This window comes from Lithobates pipiens, unplaced genomic scaffold (genome assembly GCF_037356315.1).
Source record: "Lithobates pipiens isolate NorthernLeopardFrog02 unplaced genomic scaffold, aLitPip1_a1.2 Scaffold_13, whole genome shotgun sequence".
In the NCBI taxonomy this organism is placed as follows: Eukaryota; Metazoa; Chordata; class Amphibia; order Anura; family Ranidae; genus Lithobates; species Lithobates pipiens.
The window spans coordinates 411,026,603-411,043,479 of record NW_027507718.1 but is presented as its reverse complement, the minus strand read 5'-3'; the positions used below and the strand labels follow the sequence as shown (position 1 = coordinate 411,043,479).

The window sequence follows — 16,877 nt, the reverse complement described above, 5'->3', positions numbered from 1 at the left end:
TACAACCAGTCTGCCGGATTCTCTCACGATTATTGCCAGTGGTTGCTATCGATAATCGCTGTTCTATCCAGGCGGGTACAGTTTCCCCCGCTCGCTACCCTTTTAGAAGCTGACAATTGCTCGGCAGGAGGGATTCCCCTGTTGGCACTGTCTGTGTTGATGGAGGAATCATGTGAATGTCTTTCCTGCAACCAGTAGTTGCAGGAAAGAAATTTGACCCTTGTATGGCCTTGCTAAACATCTGGAGGGATATTTTTTGCAGGCTGTGTGAACAGGAATACATAGTGAGTTTTTCTCAAATTTGACTGCAAAAGTTGATACATATTTTACGCAAAGCAAGCATAGAAAATACTTTTTTTTTAATTATTTTTTTTTTTAACGTCTGCATTGTTTGGGACAATCACAGCTTCATTGGCTGATAAAAATTGCAAAAAAAAATAATAATTTTACAACACAAGGAAGATATGGAAAAACACAAATATACTTTTGTTTTAGTCACGGCACCTATTTACATTACTAACGGAAATCATAAATAAACTGGCAGGCAATCTTTGGTATGGAGGTATGTCTGCAAGAGGTTGATTTCATTAAACGGTCCACAGAAAATGAAGATTATCCTTCAGGTTGTTTATAAAGACCTGGTATGAGGTCTCCCGCACATTGAAAGCAAGCCCAGCTTTTCATTATACAAACTTACCTGCAGGGTTTCTATTTGTTTTCTGAGACTGTTGTTAGATGGCATCTAAATAAAGCAACGTGAGACAGCAAAACATAACAAACATGAAAATGGAGCGACATGCATGTTAGATGAAAAATAAAAGCAAACGGAACACAACAAAGAAGCCAGGAGAGGAAAACAAATCTGCATTATTGGAGATTCATACTCGTTTGGCTACATAGAGTAGAAATTGGTTAACATTTAGATAATGGGATGCAATTTCCATTTTATGCACAGAAAACCATATTCCCTCAAGCTGGTGTGGAACTACAGGTCTCTGTATAATCTGACCAGACAGTGACTGTCCATGAATATATACTAGTTATTAGAGGCATTTTACTGGCATAATCCCATACCCAGTATGCTTATTTCAGATGAGCCTTTAGGCCGAGGTCACAACTATGCGCATTGGACGTGGGTTTTCCTCGCATCCAATTCACATAGCAGGTGAATACGATCGGCTCTCTATGGAGCCGGTTCACATATCTCCGGGGGGGGGGGGCTGTTTCAGGGCCGAATTCAGGCAAAGATTCTGCCGTGATTCGTCCCCGAAACAGAACAGGGATGGACAGATTTCATTCTGACATAGTGCCTAAGCTAAAATGAGATTTAAATTTGTGCAGGTATTACAATTCTGGAGAAAAAAAATGCATCTGGATAAAGAGCACACACTTTAACAATTGAAACTGTTTTCTGTAACCATTTAGTTTTGAGAGGAGATTTACCCTTTCTATTTAGTATCAGGACTATTTGGATTTGTGATCATTATCACAGAGGCAGAAATAAAAGGGAAATCCAATACAAGTTGTCAGAGTAGGGTGCAAGCAAATATTTGCATTGGGAGCACTTGCTTTGGTAAAAATTATGGAGGAAGAACTTCCCCCTCACATTTTAGCCATTTCCTATCACTTCTTATTGCATTTCCTAATCAAAAAGTCAAGGGAAAAATCACCCAAGAGGACACAGACAGCAAAGAATCACCCGGCAGTACTGTAAACTCTGCCTTAAGCTATGGAATTCAGGCTGGCTGTCAGAATACCTAAACAGTGCCTGCATCTGAATGGCCCGTTTGGCCATCTGTTTTCTTATTAGCTCCTTCGACTATTTGAAGGCTTTCAGGTGGAGTGGTGCCATCAGGGCCTCCAACTGAGTGGATTGTGTCCAGTCCATTAGGAGCCATCTGAAATTCTCCCAGTGTATGAACAGCTTAAATATCAAAATCAAAAACAATTTCTGTAGGCTGAAACTGATAAGAAATATCCATATAATATGCCAATTTGGCTTACAGTTTAAAGGTTTCTCATTCCGAACAAGAAAGTTGGAGTCACACCAATTGGCAATTTCAAAGGGGCATCTAAACCACTTTAAGGAAGCGGAGTACATAAAGGGAAGCTCTGCCCAAACTTCCGAAGGCAGCCTGAGACTCATCTCTGTGGTACACTAGGAACTCTCCTAAAAAGTACCAGTAAACACACCAATCAAAAGTAAAATTCAAAGTCAATTTCTGGAGTACAGCAAAATCAAAGTCCAGTCTGACCAGTTCCACACAAGGTCCTTAGCACTGACTTCTTTATCTATGGCCGAAGACCCAACCTGAATCAAAAGACAGAAAATTGGGCTTCTCTTTCCATAAGCTTTTGTCAATTAAAAATCAATTTTGGATTGGCATGTCCCTGGCTTTGTTTACTTTGAATTCTCTATGACCTGAAACTCATTATTTTGAAGCACCCCCAACACTGGAACTGCATCATGCTAAACCAAATCATCAGGGGTTACGTTCCAGTACTTCAAAGCCTTCTTAGTGGCATTACCAGCTCACAGCGAAAAGGCTTTGAAAAAATGAAAGTAATCATTCTCCAATCATTCATGAATTCCCTTATTCTACTGAACTGTGTTCACATGAAAATCAGTGTAGCCGACAAACATGCAGCATTCACTGGACTGGATGTAAAGAACCAGCCCCAAACTTAAATGGCCTAATTTCTTTCTAATCAACCTAACTCCGGGATTGAGCATCAAAAGAAAACTTGTGTTAAGAATGCCGGTCAAAACAAACTTTTCAGGTTTGGTTTGAGCTGGGGAGGGTGGTTAGGACCTTGGGTCAGATTATTTTTTTTTTGGACTTGTGTGCGCTTGTTGGGGAAATGTCATTAGATTTCCTGCACTGTTAAACAGGAAATGAGGCGATATTGCCAGTGGGAACAGACAATATTAAAACTTAATAGGAGGTCCTCAGCCTTGCCCAGCCCACTTTTCCTTATTCCTGCCTTGGAGATTTGTTGGGGAGATTTTGTTCACTATTCAACTAGGTAATCACATAGGAACTGGGATAAAATCAACCAACCAAATGGCTAAGACCCAGCACAAAAAGAAAGGCAAAAGCCCCCCACCCCCCAAAAAAGTTAGGGTGTTGTTGAGCTTAATCGTCTAATTAGGGCAATCTGTGCCTGTACATCAGTTACATGTGAGCTACAGGAAAAAAACTGGGTAAAAGAGAAGGAAGCGTCTACAACACTTTGGAAGAAAAACTAATAATACACAGATCACTCCACTGCCTTTCTGCCTGGTTTTTATACTGCTAGTGATCACCACCACACACAGCTGCCATCTTTGAGGTCCCTTTCCCTCTAATTCATATAGTTGCAGAGCAAGCGCCTGCTAATATTTCAGCCAGTATGTGGCACTTTATTAAATAGGCAGATTTCGTACAAGGTGAAATAAAGATTTAGCGAAGTTAAAGGGCCTGATTTGATGTATTTAAAGTATTTTATTTACGCATTTGCTTGGAACTGCTTTGTAAAGTGAAACTAGTAGAATTGTCTGCACAGGGGCACTAAACAATGATTTTGTAAGACAGAAACAATGCAAAAACAATTATTAAAAGTAAAACGAAACAAAAATGGATGAGATGAAAATGAGCAAGCAGAAAGATGTAAAGGGAATGAAAAAGCAGAGCAATGTGATCAGGTACTGGGAGTCAGTGTGCCACAACCAAAGTGCCATACTCATTAACAGACATGCAGCTAATCAAACCTCATGAGAACCCAAGTCCATTAAATCCATATTACTACAGGAAAGGAGTCATTACATTCTACATGACGCAGAACAGTACCAGAAAGATGTCAAGAAGAAAGGTTTTTGATTATTATTATTAATGCACCATTGTCATCTATATCACAGTCAATAATGGAAAGAGGAGTAAAAGTCACAAGTCATTGCAGTTTACCTAACCAAGAAGATTCATTGCAATACAATAGAAAGAAGATTGTGAATTACCGCATAAAGGAATCTGAAGAAGCTTGTAATATTGGAGAAAACGCTCAGATTTGTAAAATTAAAGTCAGGAACACATCAATACTTTGTTAAATCACCCAAGACATGATGACTCTTTTTCTTAAATGTGGCAGATTTTTTACATCTCAGTGATTCTAAGTGCTGAAATATGACTACAAGAGACTTACCTTTAAATGTGATAAACAGTTTTGCAAGAAAATGTGCCAATTGTTCAGAAAAAACTGTTTTTGGCTGACACACAGCAGACAGGTTACCAGTGGATATAGTGCCTATGGATACAAAGAACACAATAAAATATATCATTTACTAAAATGATTTAAATGAGTTTTAATGAGATTTAACTTAATTTGCTATTTCAGTATAATTTTCTCTCCAAAATGCTCAGTTCATAAACATAATTATCACTTAGGTGTGGAATTATTCTTTTAGCATGAAGTGGGCATTTAACTGTTGTAATAATTTTTTTCCATAAATCTTATTATATCTTATAACGTTATCACCACCTCAAAAGGAAAATGGCTTGAATTAGTCAAGAATGAGGAACATCATACGTACATTTTTAACAAAAAGGCAAACTTTACATTTGTTTGTCTTTTTAAAAAAAAAATTGTGCTTTTTTTTGTGCTGTGCAATAGTTTTGCAAAGAGCAGACCCAATTCTCCTCTTTTGTGGTCCAATGCTGGTGCTCCTGACTCCTCCTGCCTTTGTGTACCCCACTTCCCCCAGAAAGCTGTTTGCTGGGGGGGCATTCAGGCGCACTCCTGAGCCACATTGAATGCATCTATTGACACACGCAGTGCAACTTTACCCTGCCCTTCTGCAACCTCATCATGGATTTGATTGACAGGGGAAGGAGCCAATGGCTCATGCTGCTCTCTCCAGCACAGCACTGGACCACATTTTGGCTCAGGTAAGTATTGAGAGGGATAGGGGGGAGGGGCACCTAAAAGGTTCTTTACCTTAATGCAGAGAATGCATTGGGTTTAAAAACCTTTAGCCTTTACAACCACTTTAAGTAAGAAAACCTTAAACCAAAGACTGAAGGTAAAAAAAAGTTGAAACAGCAGTGGACCCGTTTGCCCAATCCTTAGACATGAAGCCAAAAGGCTAAAACTACAGAGATGCCCCCAAAAATTGATTATAATGAATACATATCCAAACAATATAGATATACTGAATAAAGAAATAGGATTCAGTATCATATCTCACCAGGGAATGCTTCTTTCTTGAGCTGAGTTCAAACGTGGTCTGGTAGAGCATCTCTACAAAATTCTTTAAACATGGCACATTAACTTCATTTTTTACAGCCTGAAACAATATAAATTAAAGTCATATTACTAGATGCAAGTTTTTGCAGCTTTCAGAAGAGAATGTGCTGGTGTTAAGACCTTACTACACACTACCATGCTACAGTACACAATTCTCTCATAGTGAGCTAGTTTGACCATAACAGAAAATTTAAAACAGAAAAAATAAAAAATAAATCTGAAGATCTTGCATTATCAGAACCCTTAGGGGATGGCAAATAGGTGAAATATTTTTTTCCTGACCCCTGAAAGTCAACTGGAAATAACTGGGCTCAGTGTTCTCAAACATATTACTTACTTATATTTTGTGCTTTTAGATTATTCAAGAACCAGTTCATGTGAAAGAAAATTCCCCATTTTCACAGCTCTTACTTGAATACCATTTCCTTTTACGCAGGGTAAAAGTTATTTTTTTTTTATGCAATCATAAGGAGTACACCTTGTGTCCTATGTGGGTACTTTAAGGCTGGTTCATGCCACAACACAGTGTCACTGTGCCATTTTGTTCTGAATGATATACCATTGAACTATGCAAACATATTTCAACTCGCATACATTTCAGTACACAACACACAAATTAAAACTATCTGTGTCAAGTCACATAAGATACAATCTATAAAATCTGTTCATCAAGCATCGTTGTATCGTAGGACGCCATGTAAAAAATGGCACCTGTCCAATTTTGAAATAGTAAATCTTGTCCCTTATGCACCTCCTAGTAGCAATGTAGAAAGGTCTCCCAAGCAGCCAACTCACCAGGCTTCACTTTTTCAGATATGTTTTCTCAGGGAGACTGCTAAGGCAGCAGCCAAACTTTATTGTGAAGTGGAAAAGACCTTTAAGCTTTTAAAGCTCCTTACCATGAACATTTGTCAAAGACTCTAAACATTACGTGAGGAATGAGAAATAGCTCATTTTTTTGTATTCAGTTTGCCAGTGGTTTTGCCTGTGAAGTTTCACATGGGTGGAAGTAGACAGCATTAATTATACTAACAAGCTCTTCTGAGAACATTTAAAAGAAAACATGCAAGCATATTCTACTTAAAGCATTATTTTTTAATGCAGTGGAAAATATCAGTAATGCTCTGACCAACACTGTGCTATCTATAGAGAAAATCTTCTATAACCCATGCAGTAAAATTGCCAGCAAAACAACATCCGACTTTGAAGAGATCATAAAACCTCCTAAGAGGAAGAGATGAGACTCAGAAGCCTGGCACTGAGAAATCAATTCTGTATAGTGTGATGAAAGATCAAACTATTCTACTATTCTGCAAAAATTCCTATTATCGTCTAACCTTAAAGGATATGTCTGTGTTTAATCTTAGAATACAAATACCCTTCCTTCTGGCCCTTCTACCTTGACAAAATGACTCACTTTTTGATGCAGAAGCCAATGCATGCCTTCCTGGAAGTCAGTAATGTAATTGCAGGAGAATTTCTCTTTAATTTACAGGGCTACAGGGCACATGCACAAAGTTGCAGAGGTGGTCTCCAGTGATCACGTTTTTATGCAGACTCGATCACCGATTTCCAGGGAGGCACACGAAGGACTCTACCACAGAGGGGACTATTTTTGACTCAAGAGATACAGGTATTTATTTTGAATATAGAGTTTAAAGAGGAACTCCTTGTTGTTTAACAACCTTTTATATAGCATGTCACACGTCCACTGTTCTCCAATGGCAACAATACAAATCTGTCTACCATTCACTGCAATGGACTTCTCAAGAAGGAAATTGCCCATTGCTCAAAGAACCCCTAGCAACATCTGGAGAAACCCTGGTTAAGAAACCCTGGCTTAAAGGATGTCCACAATAAACTGCATAATTATCACTTAGCTGCACAGACAGCTAGTGCAGGAATCTACAGTGACTCACAAGCAGGAGCAGCTTGTCTTGCAATACACTGCTACCATCAGCATTTTGTGAATGTTGGATCACGTATGCCAGATGTGATCCTAAATTTGTGAAGGCATTTAAATCTAAACTGCACATTAAATGGAATGCATACAGTTTGTGTTTATTTATTATAGCAGGACAAAAAAAAAGTTACAATTGGAACTTAAAGGAGAAGTACAGTCAAAGCTCGTTTGGCTGTACATCTCCTGTGCAGTTCGTCCTGCACTCCTATGACCCTTTTTCAGCAGAGAGCAGGCTGAAGCCCGCTATGGGCTGACATCACAGAACCGGTCTAAGCTCAGGAAAGATTGCATCCATATGGTTGGGATCTACCCGCATGCCTGGACCAGCACCTGGCTCAGTCTCTTAGTGAGCTGCTGGAGCCTGAGCCGGCCACTCCCACACCCTCCACAGGCCAGTGCTCCAGTGAGTACTGGAGGGTTGGAGCAGACAGTGGTGGTGACTGACAGTCACCAGCTCTCTGCTCAGGGAGCACTGAGAACCGAGCGATCGACAGTGTTTGATGACTCGGTTCCCATCCTTAGAGGCACCGGGGGACAGATGCAGGAACAGACTTGATGCTGCATCCACCTAGGTAAGTATGATTCTAAAATAAAATAAAAATTCCAATACTTCTGTTTTAATTCTTACTCTTCAGTCAGGTAAATATGCAATACATTTGAAAATTTTGTATTCTCATTTTAAGAAAGCAGGTGGAGCCTTCAGGCTTCTTTTCAGATGTTTTACAAGCTATCCTTACTTGCTTTGCTGAAAAAAAAAAAAGCATGTTGCATACAAAGTTCTACACCTTATGTGCCAATTTACACACAGACCTAAATGAATGAGGAAAACGACCATCCCTTGTCCATGATTGTCAGTTCACGAGACTCTACACTCTAAAAGCAACCAGCTTGGGGGCGTGGCCGGCAGCGGAAGAAGAGGGACGTGTTCGAGAGGAGCTCCGCTGGCGCCTCTCGCAATCCGGGTCCATCCTCTCTCAGGATATGATTTGGGAGCCCGCTGGACCACCCATCTCCCTTGCGGGACACCTCTCCTTCGGGCTGTGGCGGTATTTGGCCGGTCTCGGCCTCGTGCACCGGCCCGCGGCCGCGAGCTACACAACAGGCCGGGCGCCGCCATCTTGCGGCCTACTCAGTCCCCGCGGCCGCCGGACGGCGGAATCCGGGCCGCCCTTCGGCCATCTCGGCACCACACAGCACCGCTCGACCCTCGGGGCCCCCCCGCTGGAGGACGAGAGCCGAGCTAGAGGACACAGGAGCATCAATCAGCTCAGAGGTTAGTGAGCTGTATTCCGGCGGCCATCTTGCTACACCCAGGATCTCCTGTCTGGCTCCCCTACAGCACCAGTACTACTGTCCCCAGGGGAAAGGACATATTACCCCGCCACAGCGGGGACTGGGCTCCCCTGGAAGGTCCTCTACCTGCCCCACGGTCACCTCCACACTTTGGGTCTGAGGCCTTGGTCTAGCCGGCGGCCATCTTGGCCCACCTAAGCCCTTCAACTACACTCAAAGGCTTTCGTTCGCCCTTCTACCAACCTGATTTATGCCTTAAACATCTCTACTAGGTCGCATGCGCGGCTCTCCAAGATGGCGGATGTTTAATCCGTGAGTTCCGGTCCCGTCCCGCGATCCGCGGCCCCTGTAACGCTAACGCTAGCACAAGATTGATCCAGGGGCAAGCCTCCGACCCTCCTCATCCCTCCCAGGCACTTCATGGGAAAAATCGGGGATCAGCGATCGGCGTATTGTCCCCCGCAGCCCTCCTCCAATATGGATCGCTTTCTAACTAGGCCCTCATCCCCGGCCCCGATCACGCAGGGGGATCCGAAGGACTATGTCAGTGCGCTTATGGCGGAGGATTCCTCGCAGCGGTCACCCCGACAGCCCCCGCCTTCCCCCCCTCCGCAGGCCCTTACACCGGAGTTGATGGATCTCAAGCTCCAGGCCCTGGCGCAGCAAGTTACCAGGGACATAGCCCAGGAGATGGGGAGGATCTCCAGAGAACTTAGGGGGGAAATAGATGCCCTAGGGGAACGCACAGCGACCCTGGAAACAAAATTTGACGAGACTCTGCATTATGTGCAGGCTCTTGAAGAGGAAAACGCTACTCTTAAAAATTCTGTCTCCCAACTACAACTCCAACAGGAGGATCTCGAGAACAGAGAACGACGCCAAAACCTCAGGATCCGCGGTGTCTCTGAGAAGATAGCTGACAATAACATCAGGCCGTATCTTCTAGGCCTCTTCAACACTCTGGCCCCGGACATAGTGGACATAGACTGGCGCCTGGACAGGGCCCACTGGTCCCTGGCTCCTAAACCCCCTGCGGGGGCCAGGCCCCGGGATATAGTGGTGCGTTTTCACTTCTATGAAAGCAAGGAGGCCCTGACCAAGGCTACGCGCAACAGGTCCAGCTTCGAGTACAAGGGGGATAAGATTCAACTGTTTAGTGACCTTTCTCCCATCACATTGGCCAAGCGTCGCTCTCTTAGACCCATCACATCCCACCTTCAGGAGCTCAAGGTCCCTTATTATTGGGGCTTTCCCTTCCGTTTGAGTGTCACCATGGAGGGGGCCCAGCACACCCTGCGGGACCCCCAGGAGGGGGAGGCTTTCCTCAAGAAGCTGGGCCTTCCCCCGCTCCCTGCAGAGTTTGACCAAGCTCCTCCGACTACCCCAAGACACAGCTCTCTTCCTCCCAGGATCTGGACCCCGGTGAGAGGAAGAGGATCAAGGGCCTACTCCACACCCCAACGCTCTCAACGCTCCAGACCCCCCACCTGAAGACCTGTCGGGGTCCCCTCGGGATTTGCCCACTTCATTTTTTTTTCTTTTTGTTGCCTCACACTGGGGGTTGCGACCTTCTTGATGGTTCCCCCCCCCCCCCCGTGGAGTGAGGTATGCCTCTACAGTTGGCTTTCGGCCCTGCGCGGATCCACCGCTAGTTCAGAGATCCCAGTTGGGCTGTTTTTTCTACGGTTCTGTTTTATACTTCAGTTTATGTTTGCTTCCCTCTGCTACTGACTTTGTTACGGAGGACATGAGGAGCCCTTACTACGCCACCGACCTCTCTGGATCGTCGGGGCGGGACGTCACGGACCCCCTTCCATGTTGGGAACTGCCATGCTCCCCACCAAGTCCTTGGGCTGCGGCCAAGGACCCCTGAGGGGTTTGACTCTTTCAGGTTTTTTTTTTGCTGACCTTTTTTGTTTTTTTTAGGCCGTCCTGGCCTTATGGTTGCTCCGCATCACTATGTTCAGTGGCCCCCTTTTTGGGCCTGCACACGTACCCCCTTTTTTGGGGACTGATATGTGTCTTCTCTTTTTCATATTATTGCTCTGATGTTTTCTTGGTGTTTTGTTTTTTATTTTAAATTTTTTATTCTTATTTTTTGTTTTTTATTTTTTTTTCATTTATTTTTCTGATTTTATTGCTTTTATTGGGGTTTTTCCTCTAATCCATTTGCCGATAACTGTTATGTGCATTTTATGTCTATATATGTCTTTGGGTGTTTCTTTCCATGTTGCAACTAACTATTGTAAGCAATATCTGTTTTAATTATAATGTGCTGATAGGCGGGTTGGGGCCCCTCCCTGGCCCCCTATTGAGCCGTGTTGTGTCTGGGCCTCCGCCCTTTGACCTGCATGTTCACTGGCCTGACAGCCCCGACGCGACATGGCTTTGAAACTGGTCTCCTATAACGTAAAGGGCCTGAATTCCGTCAGGAAGAGATGGCTGGCCTTGAGGGAGTTTAGGGCCTCCGGCGCGGATGTGATATTAGTCCAAGAGACGCACTTCCGGGCCGGAGGCTCCTTTAGATTCGCATCTAAACATTTCCCGGTGTCTTATGTGGCATCGGACCCCTCGAGGAAGGCTGGAGTAGCAATTTTAATAAAAAACTCATGTCCTTTCCAGGTTAGGTCCTCTCAAGTGGATCCTCATGGTCGTTATATTATTTTGCAGGGATCCTATCTCTCTAATCCTATGACGATCATGAACGTCTACGCCCCCAATTCAGGCCAGGTGAAATTTCTCACAGATGCCTTGGCACGTCTGCATAAGCTTTCTACCCCCTTTACAGTTCTAGGGGGGGGACTTTAATGCTGTGCTCTCTCCCGCCCGGGACAGACTATCTCTATTTAATCTCACTCCTCCCCCGGCCTCTCACACCCTGGCTACCTCCTTTAGGAAACGTATTCGTACACACCACTTGTTCGACGCTTGGCGGCTGAAACATCCCTCGGGTAGGCAATACTCATTTTACTCCCCTCCTCACAAGATGTTCTCTCGCTTGGATTATTTTTTTATTACGGCCCCCTTGATATCTCACGCAGTGTCCTCTGACCTGGGTGCGATAACCTGGTCGGACCATGCCCCCTTGACTCTAGATTTATGCCTATCTGCTGCTTTCCCCAAGAAATGTCACTGGAGACTCAACGAGTCCCTGCTCAAGCACCCTGAAACCAATGCTAAACTCAAGGCGGCCTTCACCGAATATTTTCTCCTGAACAAGGGCTCCGTGCCCAGCCCATCCACCCTCTGGGAGGCCCACAAGGCCTTCTTCCGGGGGCAATGTATTGCTCTCGGTTCTCAAAGGAAAAAAGATGCAGCTCTCTTGAAAACTTCTTTGCTCCTAGAACTTCACAGAGCAGAAAGGGCTCTGTTGCGCTCCCCCACGGTGGATCGGCTGCGCACGGTCACGGGCCTGCGGAACCGTATCAAATCCCTAGACTTGTCTCACGTAGACAAATCAATCCTGTGGGCTAAACAGAAGTTCTATGAGTACTCGAATAAGCCCCACAGGATGTTGGTTTCTAGACTTAACCCTAGGCCTTATCACGCCTTCCCGGACCACATCAAACTCCCTGACGGGTCCCCCACTTTCTGCCCCCAGACAATGACCCAGGTGTTTGGCGACTTCCATAACAAACTCTATAATTGCCTAACCCCCGCACAACATCCAACTTTTGATTTGGCTGCTTTTGAGGAGTTCATGTCGGGCCTGAAGCTCCCCCAGTTGTCAGATTCGGATCTGCATATACTAAACGCACCCGTTACAGAGGATGAGGTGGATAACACTGTTAAGGCTCTCCCCTCCCACAAAGCCCCAGGTCCGGATGGCCTCCCATACTCCTATTACAAACATTTCCTCCCCATCCTGTCGCCTCATCTAGTGACCCTGTATAACTCGCTGCTTCTAGGTAAGTCACCTCACCAACATTTTCTTCACTCCTTCATCACGGTCATTCCTAAACAGGATAAGGACCCGAACCTACCAGACAACTACAGACCTATAGCCCTTTTAAATTCAGACTACAAACTATTTACAAAAATCCTTGCAAACCGTTTGTCCCAATTCCTGACGAAGCTCATAGACAGAGACCAGGTGGGCTTCGTTCCAACCAGGCATGCGGGTGACAACACCCGGCGAACTATAGACCTAATTGACATGCTGAACAGGGTTCGTCGCCCCGCCCTGATTCTCAGTCTGGACGCCCAAAAGGCGTTTGACCGGTTAAGCTGGCCCTACATGTTCGCGACCCTCACTAGATTTGGCTTGCGGGGACCCTTTCTCTCCGCGTTACAATCCCTATACTCCAACCCCTCTTCCCAGGTCCGATTAGTGTCCTTCACCTCCCACTCATTCCCTATGACAAACGGGACGAGACAGGGTTGCCCTCTCTTCCCGCTCCTCTTTATACTCTGCCTAGAGCCCCTGGCAGAGGCTATCAGATCTCACCCTGATATCAAGGGGGTGCCCATGCGGCAAAGGGAGTATAAATTATCCTTATTTGCGGATGACGTCCTCCTTACTCTAACCAGTCCCCACATTTCCCTCCCTTCCCTGCATGCCCTACTCACTTAATTTAGTTCCCTGTCGGGCTATAAGGTCAACACGGCAAAGACGGAGGCCCTCCCCCTCCATGTTCCCCCGGAGGAACTTCTGCGTCTACAAAATACATTCCCCTACCGATGGTGCACATCGTCCCTCAAATATCTTGGGGTTCAGCTAACGACTTCCTACTCCGCCCTTTACCCGACCAATTACATCCCTCTGTTTAAGTCTATCAACAGTATGTTATCTCGATGGACCTCCCTTCCCCTGTCCTGGATAGGCCGAATTAATGTGCTGAAAATGTCCATCATGCCAAAACTGTTATATTATTTTGAAACCTTGCCTGTCCCCATCCCGATGTCACAGATTAAGTTGCTTAAGCGCTGGTTCTTGAAATTTATTTGGAATGGCAGGGCCCATAGAGTGGCTGGTTCGGTGGTTTTTTCCCCCAAAGATCAGGGGGGCATGGGTGCACCGGACGTCTACAAATACTATCTGGCATCTCATTTGCGCCCGATAGTGTCTTGGTCTTGCCTGAGACCTCCGAATCGCTGGATGGAGATTGAGATGGGTTCCCTATATCCGACCCATCCTTGCTCCTTGGCGTGGTCGCCAGGGACAATGAGGGTCCCCGGGCTTCTGGATCTCTGCCTGGGTCCCATGTTGTTCACGCTTAGACTGTGGCGTTCCTGCTCTTCCAAATTTGCATTGTCATCACCCTGTCCCCCCCTCTCTAATGTGCTGTTTAATCCTTTAGTTCCTGACAGTCTATCGCATGTTCGTATGTTTCCCTGGGCTAAAGAGGGATTGTTCCAACTCCGCCACTTCGTTCACCCTGTCAACTTAAGCCCTTTTCGGCCCTCCAAACTGACAGTCAACTCCCAAACCACATGCGGTATTCATACCTCCAGATAACTCACTACTTTTCAACTCTTTCCCCCTCTCTCTCCCTCTCCACACCGACGCCTTTTGAGCTGCTCTGCTCCCAGGGCCCCTACCAAGCAAAGCTTATCTCTAGTATTTACCATATACTCCAGCAGAGGTCCTCTCTCACTGCCCTATCCCACTCCTACATGGACAAATGGACGCAGCTCCTTAATCAACAAATCACTCTCCCGCAATGGTCCAGAATTTGGTCCTCCACCTCTAAAATTTCCAGATGTGTGGCACAGAGAGGGACAGCATATAAAGTCCTACTGTTCTGGTATAGGACCCCCGAGGTTATTCATCGGTATGACGCCTCTCTTTCTCCCATGTGCTGGAGGTGTGGGAGGACCAAGGGAACGCATTATCATATCTTTTGGCAATGCGCTCCAATTACTCCTTTCTGGTCCATGGTATCTCACATGCTCCAGCAAATTTTTGACACCCCCATTCCATTGGATCCTGTCCACCTTCTCCTAGGCCTTCCCTTCCCGGAGTTGGGGAAGGCAGCTAATAAATTAGCTTCCTATGTGCTGCTTGCTGCTAAAAGAGCTATCCCCTCTAATTGGTTGTCTACTCAGCCCCCAACCCAGACTCAGCTGATACAAACCATCGGGGACATACGCAGGATGGAACATTTGACGGCTATGGTGGAGGATGGGATTGACCGGTTTGGCGTGATTTGGGCCCCCTGGGATGCCTCGATTTTTGGGCTCCCACAGGTGCCCTTGGTACCCCTAGCCACCCGGTCGGTGTCCGTCCCCTAGTGTTCCCTGACCTTCTCGCTCCCCGATGTTTTGTATCTTGTCGGTACTTTAAGTCTGTTTCTGCTGGCCCAACAGCCATTTGAAGCTTACCTTACCTCCTGAGGAAATTTATAGTGGTATGTAGCCCTCTTTTGTCAGATATTAGTCACGTTATTGAAGCACCTGCTCAAGACCCCAACCCCTGCATTACGACATATGTGTTGTCTCTCAGCCTTTTTATTTTAATAAGGTTTTACGTAATACGTTTCTGTTGTTTATTTCCTTTCTGCATTTTATTTTGCTTTGTTTTCTTTTAGTTATCTATTTTTATCCTTCAATTGCTACTGTATATCTGTAGTCACCATCAGGTTATATCAGTCTCTCCAATAAGGTATGCTCCAGATTTTCTTTGAATATTGTCAGTTCTGTATCTTTTCATTTTCTGTAAAAAAATTCTCTCAATAAAAATTAAAATAAAAAAAAAAAAAAAAAAAGCAACCAGCTTTTGCCATGCTCTATTGAAAAAAAACCTCACAACACTCTTAAAATTCTGCCATTAGTGCATCATGCCTTAAAAGTTTTATTTGTAAAATATATATTTTTAATATTAGTTGTAAAAAAAAAAAAAAAAAAAAACATACAAGAGGTTGACACATAGTTTAAAAAGTATATAAATGTAAAAATATGCAAATGAATCAAAATCATTATAGTTTCCATCAAAATATCCCAGTAAAATGTCATGTAAACATACAATAAGTAGAACACTGACCAACATTCGTGATTTTATCAATTATTAAGCAAAGTTTTTGCTTTCAAAAAAGTAAAAAAAAAACGTCAACTGATCACATATAAATCTGCAAACATCACATGATTTACTTACAGCAGCCACAGGGATGAGAATTTCTACAAACAGACCAGCAAGTGCATGTTTTATGTCCTTGTCTTTCACTTCTAAGAAGTACTGTGCACATTCCTTTAAAGCAAACAAGCAGAAAGAGTCATTATATGAATCATCAATGGCAATAAATACCCTGCATTATAGAAACACTTATTCAGCAATGCAGTAACACTAGGCTATAGACAGTGCATTAAATCATGCAGAAGTTAAAGTTTGTAAATATGTGAAGCCGTAAAGATTCTGAGATTAAAAGTGAGAAAGAGGCAGAAAATGAGAAAGAGAATGACAAACAAGAGAACTGGGAACAGTCCTGAAAACAAAAATTGTGAACACACTGATTTCATTCATTTTGCACTTGGGGCTCAAAGAGAGAAGTCACTCGATTCCCACATCCCCCTAAATAGCGTGGTTGGAGGAATCTTCACTGCTGTTGTACTAAGACAGCACCTACGGCTGTCACAATACCCAAAAAGTGACTGCATCTGATTGGACGCAGTCACCGTTTGTGTGACAATTTTCCTTCTTCAATTTTTCAAAGTTTAACATGCCAGGTGGTGCCGATAGGGCCATCCACAGCTCAAATTTTCGACCAATACAGCAAGAAATGGGCAGAATTCAAGACATGCATGATCCACACAGACAGCAAAAAAATAATTTTTGATGTGTGGTCTAATCCCTCTACACTCTGTCCAAAACGAAAAAAAAAAAAAAAAAAAAAAAAAAAGTTTTGCCTTTAGTTTATACTTTCATTTTCTCCATTCCATTACATGTTTGTTAAGAAAAATTACACATTTGTTTATATAGAAACTCATTTTCATGTGAAGATTAAAGCCCAAGTTTAGTTACATATTTTTAATGTAAAAGCATTCTATAAATGAGAGGATATGTTAAGAGGTCGATTACCCTGCATTTGTTAAATGCTGCTAAATCCCTGATCCCGGTGTTTTGGGGGCAACAGCCTTTATCGACTTTGAGAGTTAAAGTTGATGATTGGGGCGTCATGGAGTAACTCATGCACACTGCTAGGGGTTCTGTCAACAAAGATATGGGCCTGTTTGTTTGCGTTAAAAACCACTCCTACATTCTATGATACTATTCCCCCCCCCCCCGACACTATCGTCTTGTCATTGTTGTCTTTTGATGCCTATTTTTTAGCTTACATGTGCCTTTGGTCTGGTGTTAGTCACAATGCATCTCATTTTCTCTCTCTCCCCATCAACCTTCCTTCTC

At 44.1% G+C, this 16,877-nt stretch overlaps 1 protein-coding gene across 9 annotated transcripts in view; it reads right to left on the bottom strand.

Moving 5' to 3' along the window:
* FRYL (FRY like transcription coactivator) overlaps positions 1 to 16,877 on the bottom strand; it is a 471,518-nt gene that overhangs the window by 133,659 nt on the left and 320,982 nt on the right. For 5 of the 9 annotated variants that reach the window (XM_077477518.1, XM_077477512.1, XM_077477513.1 and 2 more), the window contains 4 exons: positions 15,630 to 15,722; positions 5,222 to 5,320; positions 4,180 to 4,281; positions 698 to 742 (listed from right to left, as the gene is read on the bottom strand). In XM_077477518.1, the coding sequence (XP_077333644.1) occupies positions 698 to 742; positions 4,180 to 4,281; positions 5,222 to 5,320; positions 15,630 to 15,722 (339 nt within the window). The remainder of the gene's footprint in view (positions 1 to 697; positions 743 to 4,179; positions 4,282 to 5,221; positions 5,321 to 15,629; positions 15,723 to 16,877) is intronic. The other 4 variants (XM_077477514.1, XM_077477516.1, XM_077477519.1 and 1 more) reach the window with 1 other exon arrangement.